Source organism: Moschus berezovskii, chromosome 8 (assembly GCF_049115385.1).
Source record: "Moschus berezovskii isolate FMDL1 chromosome 8, NW_MosBer_1.0, whole genome shotgun sequence".
Lineage (NCBI taxonomy): Eukaryota > Metazoa > Chordata > Mammalia > Artiodactyla > Moschidae > Moschus > Moschus berezovskii.
Window position 1 is genome coordinate 8,695,667 of NC_142467.1, and position 21,185 is coordinate 8,716,851.

At 36.6% G+C, this 21,185-nt stretch overlaps 1 protein-coding gene across 11 annotated transcripts in view; it reads right to left on the reverse strand.

Annotated features, from left to right (window-relative positions):
* The window catches only part of PAM (peptidylglycine alpha-amidating monooxygenase), a 174,931-nt gene that overhangs the window by 77,893 nt on the left and 75,853 nt on the right, over positions 1-21,185 (reverse strand). For all 11 annotated transcript variants that reach the window (XM_055429805.2, XM_055429804.2, XM_055429803.2 and 8 more), the window contains exons 7-11: positions 4,667-4,715; positions 3,060-3,127; positions 1,939-2,019; positions 1,581-1,657; positions 1,127-1,230 (exon numbers count right to left, since the gene is read on the reverse strand). In XM_055429805.2, the coding sequence (XP_055285780.2) occupies positions 1,127-1,230; positions 1,581-1,657; positions 1,939-2,019; positions 3,060-3,127; positions 4,667-4,715 (379 nt within the window). The remainder of the gene's footprint in view (positions 1-1,126; positions 1,231-1,580; positions 1,658-1,938; positions 2,020-3,059; positions 3,128-4,666; positions 4,716-21,185) is intronic.

A 21,185-nucleotide genomic window follows, 5' to 3' on the forward strand; every position in this document is an offset into this window, starting at 1 on the left:
TTTAAAGATTGTTAGTAAAGTGAATTATTAGACTTTTTCAAATCTAATTATATCTACTTTGTCAATCCTTTTGTTACCATTTTATGCAACTCAATAATTTTATTGCTTTCCTCACGTCTCCGTCTTAAATTTATCAAATTCACCTAAAAGCAAATCTGTTAAAATTTCCTTGTTTAATATAAATTGATAACTTTTTTCTGTTTATCATTAGTCTCAAAATTGATGCTTATTAGTAAAAAATCCTTTTAGGCTGACATAAAAAAATCCTATTCTACCATCTCAAATGCTTTTTTTTTCATTCACCTGCATTAGTACTTTTTCTGTATCCCCTAACAACCAACAGCTAGTGTTGTCATCATAAGAATCAACTGCGCATCTAATGCATATTTTCAGATGTCTACTCTCTGGAACTCCTCTTTGATCAAAAGATAAATGGTTTAAAGCTTCATCTTCTAGGTGGTGTCAGTAAATATTTTATAATCTAGTTTAAAATGGAAAGGAGGCTCCTTGGTTCTTTTCTAACCAAAAAACATGATAAGAGACTTTATCTTTCATTTTTAATTTAGGCAAACCCTTTTTGAAAGAGTTCACAGTGCTTTGAAAAATGTACTTGGTGTTATAAAATATACTTATTTCAAAGCAGCTCAGTATTTTGAAGCTTACTTAAAAGTTGAACATTCTCATAACGAATATATAAAGGTTTTAACAGGTAGGAAAAAAAATCCTGGTTCTGAGTAATTAATGGCCACCATTATATGCAGAACCTATATAGTCACCTAAATTTGAACATAGGGCAAAAGGACACTTGAGAAAAAAATTATAATCATTACATTTTTCTTTATTAAGATGTACAGGAAGTAATATACACTCCTGTGGCAACTATAACATGTAGAGGTGTGATCCTAAAGGTCTTGAATAAGCAGGAAGAAAGGTATTATGAAAAACTAAGCACATGTTCTGTAGTTTGACCAACTCAATCAGTCCTAAAATCATAAAATGCTATGGTTTGTTGTAATAGTTTATAATAGGGAAAAATAAGCCATTCATTCATGAAGATAACTGTCACTTATAACCACGCCTTGTCCTAATAAAGTGTTCTTAAATAACAGAATCTGTGGAGTCATACCCAATGTGTGTGGCTTCTGTCCTCCCTTCACCAGTGAACACACATCTTGCTGCCAGGATGTCACCAAAACTAACATCCACTGGGTGCTCTACTGGGTAGAAGGCCTGCAAAGAAGACAAATACAATGCTTCATTAAAATTATCAACAGAACCCAGAAACTCATGCTTAATAACGTGCAGCTTGGGGTACTCTGGGTAGAAAGATGAATACACACACATTCACGACACACTTCACCACCCTGCTTTGAAATACTCAGAGAACTGAAAAGGAAACCATCAAATTGGAAACAATTTTTAAAAAAAGAAGTTACACAGCTCAGACATAAGAGTAAAGGTAGACTCAGAGATGTTTAGATTCTAGAGAAATTCACAAGGGTTCTATAAGGGCTTTATAAATTACAACCTGCTGATTAATGATTTTTTTTTCTCTCAAAATTGTACTAGATTCCACACACCTGTGGCAGCTGGGGGCTTTGGCGTCCAATCAGGGTCCACTGTCCATTTCTTACTCTGTATCCACTGACTACCTTGCCTGTAATGAACACAAATTATAACTGTATAAGGTATTAGAAAGATAAAAGGTATTGTTTGTTTTCTTATTGCAAAATAAAATATAAATATTTTCAGAAACCCGAATGCTCGGCATTTTAATGAAAACAATATGATGAAAACACATGCAGAATTTTAAGGTCCTGCACAGAACCTCTTCCATTGAAACAGATGAAACAGATTTCAGGTCAGATATAATCTGCATTTTACATTGACAGCATTAGCAAGCACAGTGGCATATGATTTAACAAGTAAAGTTCTTACCCAAATGGTGAGTGTGAACTCTGTAGGCAAAGACATGCATTGGATACTTTTTATAATGGCATGAAATATCAGAATTCACCACTGTTAGAAATGAAAACACAGAAAAAAGTCATTATTCAACTGGAAAATAACATTATTCTTGACTAAAAGTACGTACAGAGTATCCACAAGCAGTTAAGCATGTGCTTCTGAGTAAACACAAACTCATGTACTCAGAGGTATTAAGCACTTGTTATGGGCCAGCTTCTTACTAAAATGAGTTAAGAGCCCCTTATATTCTGTCTCACTCATAAAATGACTAAAGTCAAATCAACATACATTGTCAGTGAAAACCCAGGCTTAATTTGATACCTTCATCATGAAATTTGTACAGCTGAAAATGCTTAAATATTGGTTTTTATTTTTAGAACAGAAGGATTTTTGAAAAATTTATTTCAAACACCTAAGATTGACAGTTCCTGTTGAGAAGGAAACATTTCATATACTTTTACTTCCTTATAGACTGACAAATAGTTGAGTTTTCAATAAATTCCTTTTTAAAATTAGACAGTGCAAAGTAACAAGATCATACTTGTCATTAACTTTAACAGATACTCAGTAAGAACAAATGAATAATATGACACTCCCACCAAGGATAAGATATTTACAGCAATAAATAATATTATACTCATTCTTATAGTTTTTTTTTTTTGGAAATTTAGGAGAAATCAGCTATTATTATACCAATTTTACAAATCTATGTTCAAAGACTGGATTGGCTAGCTTTTGATTCTTAATCTATATTCTCTATAAGTTTATGCCACAGTATGATAAGAATTTTTTTTTTGGCATCTGAAGAATGGATGATTTATTGGTAAAATACTCAAGAATTATATTTAAATTTATATCACTCACTACCTCCCTATGGACCTCAATTCTTGGCACAAACCTGGAAAATAATAAACTGCTGGCTTGGAATAACACAGAAACCTATTTTAACTCCAAGGATAATAAAGAACTGGTTTAATTTCAGGGACTCAAAAATATTGGTCATTTCAAGTGTTTATAAAAGATGTACTGTAAATCCATCCTTAAAGATTTGGTAATGAGGTAATGGTAAATTCTGAAAGATCATCACTCACCTTTCCCTCCTGGTGGTATAACAGTATCAACAGACATCATAAGGTACATGCCAGCAATTAAAGGCTGTCTGCACAAAACAGTAACATTCATTTCAACTATTGGAAAATGTCAAAACAATTGCCTTGGAAAAATAAGGTATACCTCAATGCACTGATCTATAAAATATGGTTCATGTGGAAATTTAACTAATATATGGGAAAAGAGGTAGAATATATATATTTTTCTTGAGAATAACTTATTTTCTTGGGCAAATAGCTAATACACATTTTTGTGGCACGGTAAATGTTTCTACATGTGTGTGTGTGTTAAGTCAGTTCAGTTGTGTCTGACTCTTTGTGACCCTATGGACTGTAGCCTGCCAGGCTCCTCTGTCCATGAGATTCTCCAGGCAAGAATATTGGAGTGGGTTGCCATACTCTCCTCCAGAGGCTCTTCCTGACCCAGTGTGAACCGGCATCTCTTAAGTCTCCTGCATTGGCCAGGGGGGTTCTTTACCATTAGCGCCACTTGGGAAGCCCAACCTCTAAATGGCTCCTGTAGTGGTTAATATGTCAAGTGGTTATACGTCAAGTCAGCTAGGCTGTAGTGCCAAAATATTTGGTCAAGCACTAGCCTAGATGTTGTTACAAAGGTATTTTTGAAGATGTAATTAATATTTAAACCACTGACTTCGGGTAAAGCAGATTATGGTCCAAAATGTGGATGAGTGTGTTAAGAGAAAAGACTGAGGTCCTCGGAAGAGGAAGGAATTATGCCTTTGGGCCCAAGATTGCAACATCGGTTCCTGCCAGGATTTCCGACCTGCCATCCTGCCTTGAATATTTCAGACTTGCCAGATCTCACAACTGTATGGGCCAATGTCTCAGTTTCTCTTTCATTCTCTCTCTCTCATACATTCTGTTGGTTCGGTTTCTCTGGAGGACCCTGAACGATACAGCTCCCAATGACCCACAGCTCTGACATCCTTGCCCTTGTTCAATCGTCTTCCCTTGATGCAGGCTGGACCTAGTAACCTGACCCAGTAATTTGTTATCTCTAACAAACAGAATATAGCAACAATAATTTTTCTTTTGTCCACTGGATTCAGAGTAGGAAGACCTGTGGTCACCACTTTCCTGACCTATCAGACACACATTCGTAACTTCTGAGATGAGGATACAGAAGTACTCTGGCTTCCACTTTGGACACCCTCTTGCGTTCTGCCTTGCTGATGGTGAGGGGCAGACACCAGCAGCCATGTTAGGGGCTACCCTGTTTAGAGCCCACATGAGGAGGAAACGAGGGGGTCCTCCAGTCCACGGCCAGCAAGGAACCAAATCCCGTCAACAGCCACGTGAGAGAGCCCGTAAGCGAATCCGCCAGATGGCTGAAACCCTGGCCGAGATTCTCACTGGTGCCTCTGTGTCAGACTACAATCACCCACCTGAACTGTGCCCAAACTCCTTAGCCACAGGCAACTGGGACAATAAATTCTTGTTGTTTTAAGCCACTATGTTTAGAATAATTTGTTATACAGCAATGGATAACTAGCATAGTGGATTTCCCATGTTTAAGCTCTTGAAGATCTCAAAAGTTGTCACTCAGCTAGGATAACCAAGGTACTTACGGCAGGCGAGTGAGGTGTAAGGAAACACCAGAGCAGTCCTTGTGATTATCTGAAAACACACACACAAAATACACATCTTAAATACGAATAATGAATTTCAAACTAAAAATGGTGAGCAATAACTCAATACTAAATTTAAAAACCTTATATATTTTGCTTGTATGATGTTTTACAGTTTACAGGGTACTTTCATACTCATAAAATCCAGTTAATTCCAATGTATCACAGAGCAACAACAAAACTATCATTTCAAGTAGTCTGTAGCTTTTTCCTGACTCATCAAACTGACCAGTTATCTGCTTTCTAGCAGACACACTAAAATTCTAGTCATAAGCTCACAAAAGAAAGCTATGCCCACTCTCTATAGACTATCTGTATTGTTGAAACATCCAGAAAAGCTCGTGAACTGAATTGGTTTTGTTCTACGGGGATCCAAACAATTAGCTTTTCTACTTTTCAAAAACTGAATTAGTCCATCATTTGGGCTTTCAAGATATTATCATTTTTTAGAGTCTGTAGTGTCTCAAATTTATGTAGAGGAATCACCTTATTTGGTTTCTAAGCCCCACTCAATCCCACGTTCTAAATAGGAACCTGATGTTCATTCTATTTATACTCTAACTTCAGTGGAAAGTGTTTGAGTATCTCTGTACCTTTGCCAAGGACACTTCAGAGACCTCTTACACATCCTCTGTCTTCTTTCTTTCTTTGTCTTTCTCAGGTAGAAGGAAGATAGAAATTTAAATCACACATCCAAATTCTTTTTTTTAATTAATTTATTTTTTATTGGAGGCTAATTATTTTACAATATTATATTGGTTGGTTTTGCCATACATTGACATGAATCCGCCCCGGGTGTACATGAGTTCCCCCTCCTGAACCCCCCTTCCCACCTCTCTCCTCCCTTTATCCTCCCTCTGGGTCATCCCCGCACACCAGCCCCAAGCATCCTGTAACATGCATCGATTCTGAACTGGCGATTTGTTTCACATATGACAACATACATGTTTCAATGCCATTCTCCCAAATCATCCCACCCTCACCCTCTCCCACAGAGTCCCAAAGACTGTTCTATACATCTGTGTCTCTTTTGCTGTCTCGTATACAGGGTTATCATTTGCATCTTTCTAAATTCCATATATATGCGTTAGTCTACTGTGTTGGTGTTTTTCTTTCTGGCTGACTTCACTCTGTATAATAGGCTCCAGTTTCATCCACCTCATTAGAACTGATTCAAATGCATTCTTTTTAATGGCTGAGTAATACTCCATTGTGTATATGTACCAAAGCTTTCTTATCCATTCGTCTGCAGATGGACATCTAGGTTGCTTCCATGTCCTGGCTATTCTTATCTCTTTTGAACTTGCTGATCTTTAACCAGAGACACCACGAACAGTAACTCAGACTTACTCATTCCTTCCATTTCTGTATATGTTAAATTCTTTCTACGCATTTTGTTCTAAGGAATTATAAAACCTTATATCTCAACTCTGAGTTGATTTTAATATAACTATTGAGTGTGTACAAGAGTGATAGATTTATATTAGAAATTAGGAAGTGAAGTATACTAATAAATAATAGCATATGATTTTTTTAAGAAAAAATTTTCCTTTTATCTGTAATTCTCATAAGAAAAGCAAAGGTAACTTCACATAAAAATGTATAATAACAGGTAACTTAACTAGTAAGATAGACATGTTGATTTACCATAGATAAAGTTTAGATAAAATATAAAAAGTCATGTTTAACACTTCAGTAGTAAAACAGAAAGGAAACTTCACTGTATAGTATTAAGCTTGATCTTCACAAAAATAGTACAGAAATAAATGCAATGATGAACATTTTATATTTAATTTTACATTTAACATCACATTAGTGTCAATTTACAAAGAGACTTTGTCCGTTCTCCTAAATCAATTTCAGTGAGATCCTATTTTCATAATTTCATTGAATTCTTTTTAAAAAAATTTCAACTGAGTTTTAAATAGATGAGAAAACAGTAATAAACAAAAGAATGAATACAACAGGTTTATGTTAATTTTTGCCTCTACTTTAGATACAGAAATGAGAATTGAATATTGTTGTTTATTAAAATTGTTTATTGTTGAGAACAAGTTTTCCTAAGTGCACTGATTGAGACTTAATAGATACACCTACTCTGTACTACTTTCAAAATGATTAGCCATTGGATTCACCCAGAATTACCTAAGTATCTCCACTGATCAAAAGAGAATAGTAAAGTGTATCATTCATTTATACCAAATGGATTCTACACTCCAGAGACTCACCTAAATAGCTGAGTTATTTTCAGGAAACGTTCATCCTGTGTATGAAAAATATCTATTGTCTAAGGGTATTTCGATAAATGGTAATCATCTGTTCATTCAGTGAATATTCACTGAGCTTTGCTATATTCTTCACAATTGGGATTCAGTGAAAAGCAGCAGGTCCAGATCTCCTGCTCTCATGGTGTTTCCACTCTAGTGGGAGTGGAGACACAGGGAAATGGGGTAGGAGGGACAAGGAGAAACAAAACACCAAGCACATAAACGTGATAAAGTCACGCCGTGAACTCAACAGGATAATATGACCCTGGGTAGCTGAGGTCCAGGAAGGATACAGTGGCCAAGAGGCAGGAGACTGCCTAGGCCGTGCAGAGTATCTTAAGATTCTGGGTTTTATTTTCTGTCTCCCAAGAAGCCACTGGAAGATTTTAAGCAATGGAGGACAGGATCATAGAAGTGGTCCACCTAGCACATTACCTGGCACTTACAGATGACTCATTAATTACTGGATGGTCGGGTTTTGTAATTTTTTATTTTAATTAATAATACCAGGTGAGAATTTCTCCCACTCCCCTAATGTCTAATCAAGCAAAAGGTTCTAAGCGCAATGAGAACTGTCTCTTGGTTTTATAGTATACTCTTCCTTTGAAAGAATCAAGTCAATTACATTCTGATATTCCACTTGGCTAATATTCTTTACCACAACTTCAAAAAAACTCCGTGAGAAAAATAAATAAGTTAATTAACACATTTCGGCAACTTTTAAAATTTATCATTAAAGCTGAAATACGTCACCAAATTAAGAGCAGCAGGAATGTTATTAACAGTAACATGCCAGCTATTGCCAGTAACTAATCATCCTCTTAGATAACGTTCTTGATTAGAATTGTCTAAATTGAGTAGATTTTTACTCAAAAGCATGAAAATAAGTAAAAAATAACTTTTAATTTGAAGACATTTTCTAAGCACACATCAAAATTTTCACCAAATTAAAAGATAGCAAATTAAATAATTTCTATATAATTGCTATTTGCTTCACTATGGAGATTTAAAAGTGATCAATCAATGCCATATTCTGTAAGACAGTCAAGGATATCACACAAAATAACTAATCAGCTAAAAACTCAAGTAGTAATATGAGAAACTCAACACATTCTGGAGAAAAATATACTGAACTTCTGAGTTAGGTATTATAACATAATGACTTTAGGGAAAATTGAATCTCAAGACTCTTAAGATTTGTTTTACAGAATGTACATCTTGTATAGCGCTTCCTAGGTAGCTCAGTGGTAAAGAATCCACCTGCCGATGCAGGAGATGTGGGTTTGATCTCTGGGTTGTGAAGATCCCCTAGAGCAGGAAATGGCAACTCACTCCAGTATTCTTGCCTGGGAAATCCCATGGACAGAGGAGCCTGGCGGGCTACAGTCCATGGGGTCAGAAAACATTTGGATACAACTCAGGGACTAAACAACAACAAAATCTTATATGGTTAGAAGGCTAGTGAATATACAAAGTGAAAATCTTACCTGTTTAATAAAAAACTCCAGAAATTAAAATATACAGAAGGAAAACTGGTGAAGGAACACACTTAAAAATCACACTAAATAGAATTCCTTTGACATGGATGAAAGAATTTGTGTCCATCAAATTTATCTTGTGAATTTGATCCACTGAGTCAGCAAAAAATGAGGCTTTCTAAAAAAACTGCTGTGTGCATGTGTGCCTATGTGTATGAGTGTTTAGATATTATGCTTTATGCTTTAGATAGAAACATCATACTTTAGATATATAAATATCATTACTTATCCATGGAGTAACAATCACAAGACCAGCTGAGTAACTTGAGGAAATTCTTTAACTTAGTAATGGACAAATGTTTTAATGATGATATTTTAGTTGAGCAACATGCTAACAGTTATCACAAAATAAAGAAAATACTTATAAAGCATATTCATATACATTTTTGATATTGTTTGAATCAATGGCTATGAAAATATATTCATTATTTCAAAATCAAATTTTATTATTGTAAATCACTATGATTTCTTCCAGTTTGACTTTCTACAGTTTGACCTAAGGAGGTCATATACATACATTGAGAAGTTTCAGCAAGAGTAACCTGAACTCCCTCAAACAAGGTTGTCTGGAGGGCTCCAGGATCCATAGCTATTCCTATTGCAAGTGGCAGCTTTGGAGAGAAGCATATTTCAGCCTAGCATTTAGTGTGGAGATTATGACCTTTTAACTCCAACATGATCCTAGCCACAGTTATGCAATATTATTTCCATAACCTCCACACTGATCTTACTTCTGAACTCAGAAACTTCCACTGGTTTTGCATATTTTACTGCTGATTTCTAATGGGCTCTGACTTTGCTTGCCCTTCTATTGTAACACGGCACTTCAGCCACAAGATATGAAGCCTCATAAGAATTAATTCATTTCAATTCACTAGGCTATAAATGAAGTCTGTCTCTTAAAACGGATGACACTTTAAAGGTTTATTATCATAAAGAAACACATCAGTGCTTCTGCTAATATTTTACCACACACGATGAAAAAAATGCAGTCAGGACTGAGATAGTTAAGAAAGGTACAGAAAATGAACTCGAGTACCCAAATCATATGCTGGTTGAAAAAGCTAGTCGAGAAATGTAATGCTGTGACTAGGATGAACGTAAACAGAAGAGAGGAGAGGAATACATGGAAAAATTGAAGCATAGCAGAAGACCAGAGAAACAGAACACCACAGCTTAAGTAAAGACTGAACAGTGATGGGTGAAATAACTGAAATGGCCTGAAATCACAGGATTGAATGAATGGAAGGTAGAACAGGAAGTGACGACTATTCTCTTGACTTATATTTCAATATAAACGTTGCACATTTCCAATGTACCATATGTAAGGTTTGTTGGGTGGTAAGTTTAGAATTAATCTTTACAGTTTCATCACACATAGCTATTTGACCACAGTGCCTTACAAAATCATCACCAGTTTCCACTAGGTCCTCTCTGAGTTCCTTTGTTTAAAAGGAGTAGGATCTAAAAAGTTATCTATTTAATATTTGGTAGACTAGTACTCGTGATCAATACTGACACAACTAAGAAACTTCAGACTGTAAATGAGACACCTATGTAAAGAATGTAGCACTCTATTTGGATCACAGAAAATAGCCAATAAATATAAGTTACTATGATCATTATTCTTTTTATTGGTAGATTCTAAAAAATTTCAGAACATGAAATTTTATTTTAATTTATTTTTTTTACTGGAGGCTAATTATTTTACAATATTATATTGGTTGGTTTTACCATACATTGACATGAATCTGCCCCAGGTGTACATGAGTTTCCCCTCCTGAAGCCCCCTCCCACCTCCCTCCTCCCTTTATCCTCCCTCTGGGTCATCCCCGCACACCAGCCCCGAGCATCCTGTAACATGCATCGACCCTGAACTGGCAATTCGTTTCACAAATGACAACAGAACATGAAATTTTAAAAAATATATTTTCAAAGCTATAGGTCAGGAATTTCTTTAACTGAAGAAGCTGAAGCAGATCACATTTTTCCAATTTAATAACAGGAATGGAACAAAGAGGGGGGAATGGGAATATCAAATGAGCAAAGAGACAACTAAAAAACAGAATTGAAATGGTATGCTAAAGATATTGCACAAAATAGGTATTCTGAAAATGGAAGCAGAAATGCTGATTCAGAAAGGTACAAACTAGCGAGACACAGAACAGAGTCATCAGTGATACAGTGAAACGTCAATGAGACAAAAACATCATGGTCTGGCTAAAATGAGATTCTTGCGTTAGGGACTAGAGGACCTTGAAGAAGTTGATAATGCACATTTCAAAGTCTTTCCATGATTTTAAGTAATAAAGATCCCCTTGACCAGACTCAAGACAACCTGTTTTTAAGTTCTGGACTAGAGGAAGTTAGTCCAACAGGATTAAGGCAATTTTTATACTGATTTTGAAATTGTTCTTTTAATTTACATTTATTCACTTGTCGTGTATAGCCATTATCATGCAAAAATCTTGACAGCTCTTCTTTCCAGGTATCTTTACTTATTTATTTTAGTCTTTTTCAAAAACAAATTGTCCTCTCTTTTACTGTACTGGGCTGTGGGTTCATTCTCTCCAAGGTACACTGGTGAACACCTGACTTTCAGCTATTAGTGTTTTGTATTTACAGAAGATTGAACCCAAAATATCCCTGTTAAAGGGATCTTTCATGACGGCTGTTCTCTTTCATTAAGAAATACTTTTAGCCTGATTGATTTAAAGAAACAGTGATGAAACTTCATTCACTAAATAGGGATCAGATGACATTGGGAGATATATTTCATTTTATGTCATTACAGTCCATTATAATGTCATGTGTATATACTGGGACTTTTTGTAATGGTGAAGATATCAACAGTGAAAATGTTAAAAGAGTCATTTTTAAAAAAGAAAATCAAGTAAAATCAAGTCTACTAATGTCTTAGAAGTACATCAAGCCATAGAAGTACTGGTGGTCCATTGGTTAAGACTTCTAAAGAATCGTCTGATAATAAAAGAAACAAGTATTTCCAGGCTCTGGATGAAAACTGAAAATAACATTCAATCAGAATCTAATCTTGAGTCAGATGAAAACTGGATGACTGCTCCACAAGGGTTTCAGCTTCTCTTTTTGGGAAATTGTTCTCTGCTTAGGCAGAGATGTGTAACCACAGCAAGGTATTTTATCAAATATATAGACTCATTGAATTTCAGAATAGGAAGGCACCCTGGAGATGATGGAGTTCAACTCTTGCACTTTATAGACAGGGGAAAAGTAGCAACTGAGATTGAATCTTGACCAAAGTAATTCAGCTAACTGGTGATACATCTGGGTATCAACACTAATTGATACTAATTCTCAAAAGTCAGTATTTAGTGAACATTATTTACTTTAAAAAAAAGAATTCTATTTCTTAGAGACTTCCAAGGAATTTTATCTATGAAATGTCCTGTAACTATGATAGAAGAATTAAGCAAAGATAGATAAGTAACCAGTGATACTTAAGGATACCCACTTAGGTAGGAAGTTCATTTCTCTTAATGGGAGGTGGATGCATGGGATATGAGGTTATCCATTCCACACTATTTAGCTTGCTTTCCTAATAATAGCTTTTAGTTCCTGCTTGGATTCATAGCTAAGTAGTAAGGATGTGGAATAATGCATGATAATAACCTATTACATCTTAGGTCCTTAAAAGTCTGCTGCTTTCTCCTAATCTTTCCCTCAAGAGATGTATTTCATGAGCTCATCTTGTCCTGGATGCTTCCTGCTTCAATTAAAAAAAAAATAGGTTAATCATTGATCCTAAGGGAACCAATGTGTTGTTACAGCAACATCCCACTAATTGGAAAAGTCCTTCAGAAAGACAGTCATAGCATGGATTTCAATTCACTACACTCTCCTCAGAAGGTAGAGGATAAAGCACACCCATTATCCCCACCACAGTTTTAGATGATGGATCCTTTCCTCATGGAAGTACTAAAAAGCATGCCTGGAACCACTGTCAAGTCTTATGAAAAACAAAGAACTAAGACCTTTTATCAAAAACATATTTTAGAAAATGTGTGAGCAAACAGTAAACTGTCTCATACCCTTCCACCCTCTCAGAGTGTTCTGAACAGAATTTAACGATCTCTTTCTGTTTTTCTGCCTATCTTGAATTAACAGAAAAAAATGATTTAAAGGTATAAGACACACCAATAATTTTTCAATAATGTATGTCCACAGATTTCTTAATAACAATTTGAATGCTGGCTTGATCTTTACCTTATGGTTCTTTGTTCTGAATTAACACCATTAAATGAATGGGACAGATGATGTTTTGTTTTGCTGAGATTAAATCATGGCTCCCAAAGGTGGCAAGGAATAGATCACTTGGGGATTCATTTCAATAGTCAGGGAACATTTTATATACTCAAAACTACTTGGAGAATCCCTTAGGAGAACGGAGAGTGAGGTCTCTTAGTAGATGCAACACAGTCAGCATCCTTGGCACTGGAGCAGACTGCTGTCATTTTTGTCACTTGAGCCATATTTTATTTTTTTAAGTTATTTCCATACAGTTGGGCTGTGCTATTATATAAAAAGGGTTATTTCTGTACATCTGGAACCCCACAGCAGCAGAGGTGACACAAGAATGAGAGGCAAAGGGGAAGCCAGGTTGGGCACAGCGGATCGGGGTCCTGTGTTCATTCTGAGCCCAGGAGCGTTCAGTGGAACCCTGGTTTTAATGAAGACAAGACACAACTCCTTTATTGTTGTTGCTGGTGCTCCTGGACTATGAACTCTTGCCCTGAAGTCACTTAACAGTACTCAGTAAAATGATGATTCTCCCAAGGAACCCCAACAGGCATATATCGAAATTTTCTTGTTAAGAGTTTCCACAAAAGAAGATCTCAGTCACCAAATTTCTCCTAGAGAATTCACTGAGAGCGTATTTTCATCATCTTAGGATTCTCCAGTTACAGATGCTGCTGCTGCTGCTGCTAAGTCGCTTCAGTCGTGGCCGACTCTGTGAGACCCCATAGACGGCAGCCCACCAGGCTCCCCCGTCCCTGGGATTCTCCAGGCAAGAACACTGGAGTGGGTTGCCATTTCCTTCTCCAATGCATGAAAGTGAGACGTGAAAGGGAAGTCGCTCAGTCGTGTCCGACTCTTCGCGACCCCATGGACTGCAGCCCACCAGGCTCCTCCGCCCATGGGATTTTCCAGGCAAGAGAACTGGAGTGGGGTGCCATCGCCTTCTCTGCCAGTTACAGATACGTTGATATAAAATTGTCTCCACTCAAAAAGCACTAACATCTTAAGCTGTCACGGCAAACGTGTATCTGGTGGGCAAATATAGCCAAAATGGGGGCACTGTTAATACATGACAGAAACTCCACAGAGGTGTTCCTGGAGGCTGCTAAAAGCTGGCTTAGAGACACGCTTAGGTGCTAAATAAACCAGCACTACAAAAAAAAAAAAAATCTTCAAAAAAGAATTCCGTTTGAAGCTGTCACTGCAGTGAGTCAGCCTCCTTTGATTTTGTATTCACTGCCATGGGACTAGAAATTACTAGCTTCCATTTGTCCTGTGGCAAGGAAGAGAAAATGCATTTATCCATCCTGTAAGAAGATGACTTTCACGAATGATGGCTTGTGCTGTTCCCAAAAGAGAGCAAATGGAAGGCAGGCAGGAAGGCTCACCAGTGAGCTTTTATAATCACTGTGTGTGCAGAGGATGTTACGGCAGGACAAATGTCGGAGCACGTTACTCTTTCCATCTCTTATGAATGCACAGAAAAGACTCCACGTGAAGCTTAGGGTTCACACTGGTTCTCTCAGAACGATGAGCCTGCTCTAGAATCATACTTCTAAGAGCATAAAATTAAAAGACGAAACCCCCCAATCCTAAGTAAATGCAGAATTTTTAAAAATATGGCATGGAGTTTTTAAAATGATTGATTGGTTTTTGAACTTTTTGTTGAACTATAATATACGGAATAGGGCATAAATCATAAGGTATAGCCTGAGACTTTGAAGAAAACTAACATACTCCATTCAGATCAAGAAGCAAAAAGCTCTCTACTTGTGGCCCCTTCCTGAGGCATTAAGTTTTAAATCTTCACTTGGTGTACATAGCGTATTTAAACATTCATCTGTCTTTCCAAAGATGCTGTCTTTTCACACCTTTCACTAGCCTGTTCACTAGCTTCATGGGCTTTGGTTGGCAGTTTTTAAACATGATACCTGGCTGTGTGTGTTCAGTCGCTCAGTCATGTGAGACTCTTTGCGACCCCATGGACTGTAGCCCCCTAGGTTCTTCTGTCCATGCGATTTTCAGGCAAGAATACTGGAGTGGGTTGCCATCTCCTCTTCCAGGGGATCCTCCTGACCCAGGGATCGAACCCGTGACTCTTGCATCTCCTGAATTGCAGGCAGGTCATTTATCACTGTGCCACCTGGGAAGCTGTATACGTGGTTACTATCAGTTATTTTATTATTTCCCCTTTCTCTCAGTGAAAAGTCCTATCAAACTCTTTTTACTTCATATGCATATGTCAGTTTTTAATATACATTCATCTTTAAAGTGGAAATCTTAATTTTTTTTTGCAATCTCTCAATTATCTGTTCTCCCCACTGAGGGCAGAATGTAACTGCACAAGTCTAGGAGCCACAGGAAGGAAGAATAAGTTATGGAATAAAAAGGAACTTTAAGAGATTTAATCAAAGAAACTTAATTTGAAATATAAAGCTAAAATCACATGTCTCATATAAAGTGCTCCATTATGAATTTTTGAATTGTCTTGAGGATATGTTTTTATATACATAAAAGGCTTATCTTTCACCTTCTCTGGAATTCTCAATTACTTTCTGCAATAATGTGTTCTCCCTTCTTTATTTAACCGAAACCTCCAAGTGCTCATAAATGATAAACAGAGAGAGGGTAACCTAGCAGCAACACCACCCTATTTTCTTTCGCAAACAGGAAGCTCATGTGGCCCAAATGCTGTAGTTTAGTTGGAATATATGTTTTTTGAACCTCAACCTAAAATCAGTGGCTGTATTTGCAACGCAATTATCTTCATCAACTTAAAATACTATATTGTGCATTGTATTTTGGTTCTTCAATTAAAAAATCCAAATTTACATATAATTATGCATGCATGTAGTCTGTGGCATTAATTAGGAAATATACTTTGAATATTATAGCTTATATGTTTGATTTAGTGTTAATTTTCAGTCATTCAATATCTTCAAGTTGCAATGTGGCATGAGGATTATTAAAATAATTTTTATAAAGTATTTGTGAATTAAGAACTAGTAGGGCAAACACTGAAACCCTTCAGTGACCCAGATTATCAGTCAAAATTTCCTGAGCCCATAAGCAAATCTTCACACTGTAAGTTAAAGGTTTTGTTTGGAAGGATCCATCTATGGGATCGCACAGAGTTGGACACGACTGAAGTGACTTAGCAGCAGCAGCAGTTACTACTTAGATTTTATTCTCGTTTCTGCCATTTAGGTAATGTGTTACACTTCAGTTGGAAAAACAAGGATAAGTAATACTTGCAAAGAAATGGAGCTAGAAAAGTGTGGGGAGGGTGACATCCCCCAAGGAAGACAGACTCTGGAAAATTCCAAAGAGGGACAGAAGAAGAATTCATTTAGAATGAGAAGAAATAAGGAGCAGGATGAAGGGGACCCAAACTGGATGAAGAGGAGAAGGATGTCTCAGTTGGCAGAAAGAGGGAGGTGAGAAGGGTCTCTTCCAGGCCTACGGAAGATTGGACTTTTATTTTTCTAACAGGATTATTTTGTAAATGTCATTAAAGCAATATTTGAATAGCTTTCATTAAATGTCTTTTTGGTAATGTACTTATTTAGGGTATCTCTTGCATTCTATAAACAAGACCATCAACTATCATAAGAAAGGAATTAATAGAAAGCAGGAAACGGAATGTACAGATGCTAGCATTTCTGTCTGATGACTTCCATCTCTTAACAGAATTCCTATAACACAGTAAACAAACATGCCAAGGCAATGAGGGGACCAGTAAGGGACAGGCTGCGGACACCAGCCTGAGTGTTCACGGACTGTGCGAAAAAGGGCCTTGAGTCTTCTAATTTTGATGTGAGCCCATGGGCAAGTAACTTTATTTCTCAATTTATTTTGGTTAAAAATGAAAGGTTATCTGGTATTAATTTAAATGAAATTAATTAGTGACTATGTACCCCTGACCTGCTGCAAAAAGGTGTTAATAATTATGGGTGATTAAAACAGCATGAGCTGCAAAGGGGTACATGAAGGCAAAGTATAGGCCTGTCTTGGAAGCAACTGGAAAATAAAAGTAAAATATGAAAGCCTGAATAGTATTAGGGAAATTTTTTTTCCTAAAAGACATCACTTAAGCTAAATATTATATTGTTCAACATTACATTGCTTTAAAAAACACATTTTAAGGAATAAAGAACACTCCGAATACATTCTTTAAAAGGCAATAATACTGCAGGGCTTTCTGCATCTTCTCATAACCAAATGAATGAAAACGCAATTCTTGAATCTTAATGACCATATTTAGGTATTAAAATAAGCAGGTGTCCCACAGAATGAACAAGATGAATAAGGACCATCAGTCTTCCAAACTGAAGATGAGTAACAAAATTGAAATTCAGGAAGCTAGAGAATTAGGGAGCTTACATTTATGTGATGAGACTGACAAAAGCCAAAAAAAAAAAAAAATATTGCAGGAAAATAGACTTCATCTGGATCATTTGAGAGGTACTGAATAGTCCTAAAATCATTCCCGTGACTCACAACAAGCTGCTTGTGTATAATGAAGGTTACAGAAGAACATGAAGGACATCCTATTATAATTCTTCTGAAATCAGAGGGATTATCAAGCAACCTGGTGTAGAATGATCCCTCCATAAGGGAAGTGGATTCCTTCATACATCAGAATGAGAAGGCATACGTGAGATGAGGTGAACACTCCAGCCTCTACGCATATTTATTCTATTGGGCAAGGATGATTTGTGTGGAATTTCTAACTTGTAGTTTGTTAAAGTTCATGTCCTCTTTGTTCCTAGGGGTTCAAAGGACTTGAAGAAGGATTGACTCCATTATTTGTTTTATATAGTCAGGACATGAACTTTGACAAACTACAAATTAGAAATTCAACACAAATTAAATTCTTCTAGTTTTTAATACCACTGGACTAGTAGCTACACCACCTCAGGCAAGTCACTTAACCTTTCTGAGTATTGATTTCCATTTCTGTAAACAGGAGGGGCTGAGCTAGATGGAGACATCTCTTCCAGTCACACTTATACCATCCCAAGGCTCAGTCTCTTGTGTTAAAAGTAAATGTTTTAAAAATGAATTAGTACATAAGACTTAAGATCTATGGCTTTTACCCTTTATGGAAGAAAGTAAAAGTCACGGTTTCCTTTTCCACAATGCCTTTTCTGCCGTGTTCCAATCCCATCCCTTTTGAAAATGCCTAAGAGGCTACGGAATTTCATGCAGGTTGAGCAGTACCTTCCTGCCAATCACTTGTCTCTCCCAGTTGGTCTCATCGTCTCTGCCATTCTCTCACTTTCTAGTCTCTGTCACCCCATATATTCCACTGAAAAAATTTTAAAAATGTAAAAAACAGAAGGATAGAACATATTTTTGTTCATTTTTTGAAAAGGTTTACCTTGATTAAGTGTCAAGAAGGAACATTTGCATCCCTATATATAGGAAGGGGTATCTCCAAGAAAGTCATACGTGCATTCAAAGTGTCTTCTCTATATTACTAGACTAGCATCTTAAAATCCAAACACCAAATTTTGTGAAAATGTTAAGAATAAACATAAACTCTCCTTCAAATTTCTAAGTGAAATAAAAAAGTGGTTGAATAACCAGATGGTAATTGAATGCATTTTCTTTTTTCAGAGCTCCCCTTTTCTTAAGAGAATTGAGATTTAATTATACTTATTGTGATAAATGCAAATTATTCTGCTCATGGCCCAAGACTCAGGAGATTTCCCTGACATACCTGGAGTACAGGGGGGAAAAAAAACCTAGAAGTAAATTTAATCCTCTAGGAAAATTTGAGACTCAGTTGTCAAACTGTAGCTTGCATAAAAGTCAACTGGGGAGCTCATTAAAATTTCAGAATGCTGAGCTCAGGGGTGTACTGATAACACACAGGCTGTCTGAAAAAATTATACATGTGTGTGTAAATACACATTTATTATAATTTTTATTAACGTAAAAGATGTGGAGGACACAACTTATAAAAATAATAAAATAAACAATACTATTTATCATAAATTCCATATAATCAGATGAATTTCACAGAACTATTTCCTTAATTTTTGCTGAACTTTTCTTAGCTCACCTATGGTTATAAATGATGAGTGAGTCCTTCAGATAAGAATGTTTGTTGATATCCTGCTTTATTGAAATGACAAAGATATAGGCTGAAACTGCGCTTGCTCATCAGCAAAGTGAGCAAAATCTTTGCAGTGTTGGATAGTAGTTGTTGAATTGAAAAAATATTTCCTAAAATATTTTGGCTAGTCACAATAATCTGCACTAACATAGTTTTCATTGTTTTCTTAAATCTAAACAACCAACAAAATAATTTATGAAGCACTGATTTGTAGCGTTTGCCAATTTCAATGGTGCAAATTTTCCCACCATGACTGATTTCAAGCTCTCAATGGGACATTACTGAGCGCTGTGCTGGGAAAAGATGAGCCATTCATACACCATTCTACAGTATTTCCACCATAGAGATCAACAGACATAAATACCAACCAGAGTAAAGATAATAGTAAAATGTAGTAAGATAATTAGAGGATGATGATCTTTGAGTATTTATTGCCTTTATTTTTCATCACAGCTATACTTAACAATGGACTTCCTTGCTGGCTCAGCTGGTAAAGACTCCACCTACAATGCAGGAGACCTGGATTTGATCCCTGGGTCAGGAGGTCACCTGGAGAAGGGAAGGGTAACCCAATCCAGGATTCTTGCCTGGAGAATCCTATCAACAGAGGAGCCTGTTGTGTCCAAGAGCCTGACACGGCTGAGCGACTAAGCACACATGCACACTTAACAACGAGCTCACTAAATAGCTGGAAATTAACAACTGGCTCTTTCTGGTCAATATGAGACAGTTCCAGGACACAACTGCCAGTCCTCCACTTCTTGTGCATTTGATTCAGTAGGTCTGGTTGGAACTAGGAATTTTCATTTTAAAAAGCACCCCAAGGAGATTCTTGGGGTCGACAAGTAGTCGACAGATAAGATTCTGAGAAATTCTGACACAGACTACCATGTACTTTAAGAGGTAATTCTATTAAGAACTTTTCGCTAATTCTAATTGTTTTAATGGAACATTAAAAAGAGTTCCTTGATTTAAGTAAACACTGGGTAAAATGTTTCAACTATGAAAACATCTAGTGCAGGTTAATCCCTTGGACTGCAAGGAGATCAAACAGGTCCATCCTAAAGGAAACCAGTCCTGAATATTCATTGGAAGGACTGATGCTGAAGCTGAAACTCCAATACTTTGGCCACCTGATATGAAGAGCTGACTCACTGGAAAAGACCGTGATGCTGGGAAAGATTGAAGGCAGGAGGAGAAGGGGACGACAGAGGATGAGGTGGTTGGATGGCGTCACCAACTTGATGGATGTGAGTCTGAGCAGGCTCCGGGAGTTGGTGATGGACAGGGAGGCCGGTTATGCTGCAGTCCATGGGGTTGCAAAGAATCGGACACGACTGAGTGAACTGAATTGAGTGCTGGTAAGGATATTCACTATGGACTGCTCGTTCACTGCAGACTGTAAATTGGAAAAATCCTTCTGTCGGGTAATTTGGTGGAATCTCTAAAGGTTTCAATACTCTATAACCCTAAAATCCCATTTCTAGAACTCTACCCTGCAATAGCAATACATGGTTACCTAAAACACTTCTAACGTTGAAGTTCAAAACTCGGAATTGCTTGTGATAACAAAAACCTCAGTACGTAAATGTCTTTAATGGGGAAAAGGATATATAAATGATAACATATCCACCCAACAGAATTTAGGCAGTCACTATAAATAATGAAAGAACCTTACACGTGCTGCCTTAGAAATATGCCCAGGGTACATTGTTAAATTAAAAACAACAGCAGATGCAGATCTGTGGAGAGTGTGATCTGAATTTCGTCCAAAAAAGAAAAAAAGTGCAGATATACATATCTGTGGTTTCTGTGTGTATACAGAAATGTAAAAGGGATAAGCAAATGGAAAACCAGCAGATATAAATGGCAGTTACCTGGAGTGAGGGCTGGGGGTAGAAAGGGAGATGGGATTGAAGAAGGTATTACAGACTTTTTTCTTTTTCATCTATATATCTTCTCTTCAGGAGTTTTACTGAGATATAATTTATATACCTTACAATCCACTCCTTTAAAGTGTATAATTCAATGGTTTTTTAGTATACAGATATATGCAAATATCGCTTCATATTATATATTTTTTTTAAATAGGTACTGCGAGTGACTTTTTACTTTTCTTTTTAATGGTCTTCTATATTTTTCAAAAAATGAACAATAAAGTTTGGGAGAGATTATTTTAATGACAAAATATTCAGATATATCCAGAGTCCTTCAATTCTTGTTAGTCTTTTTAATTAAGGCTTCTTGTTCCCCTG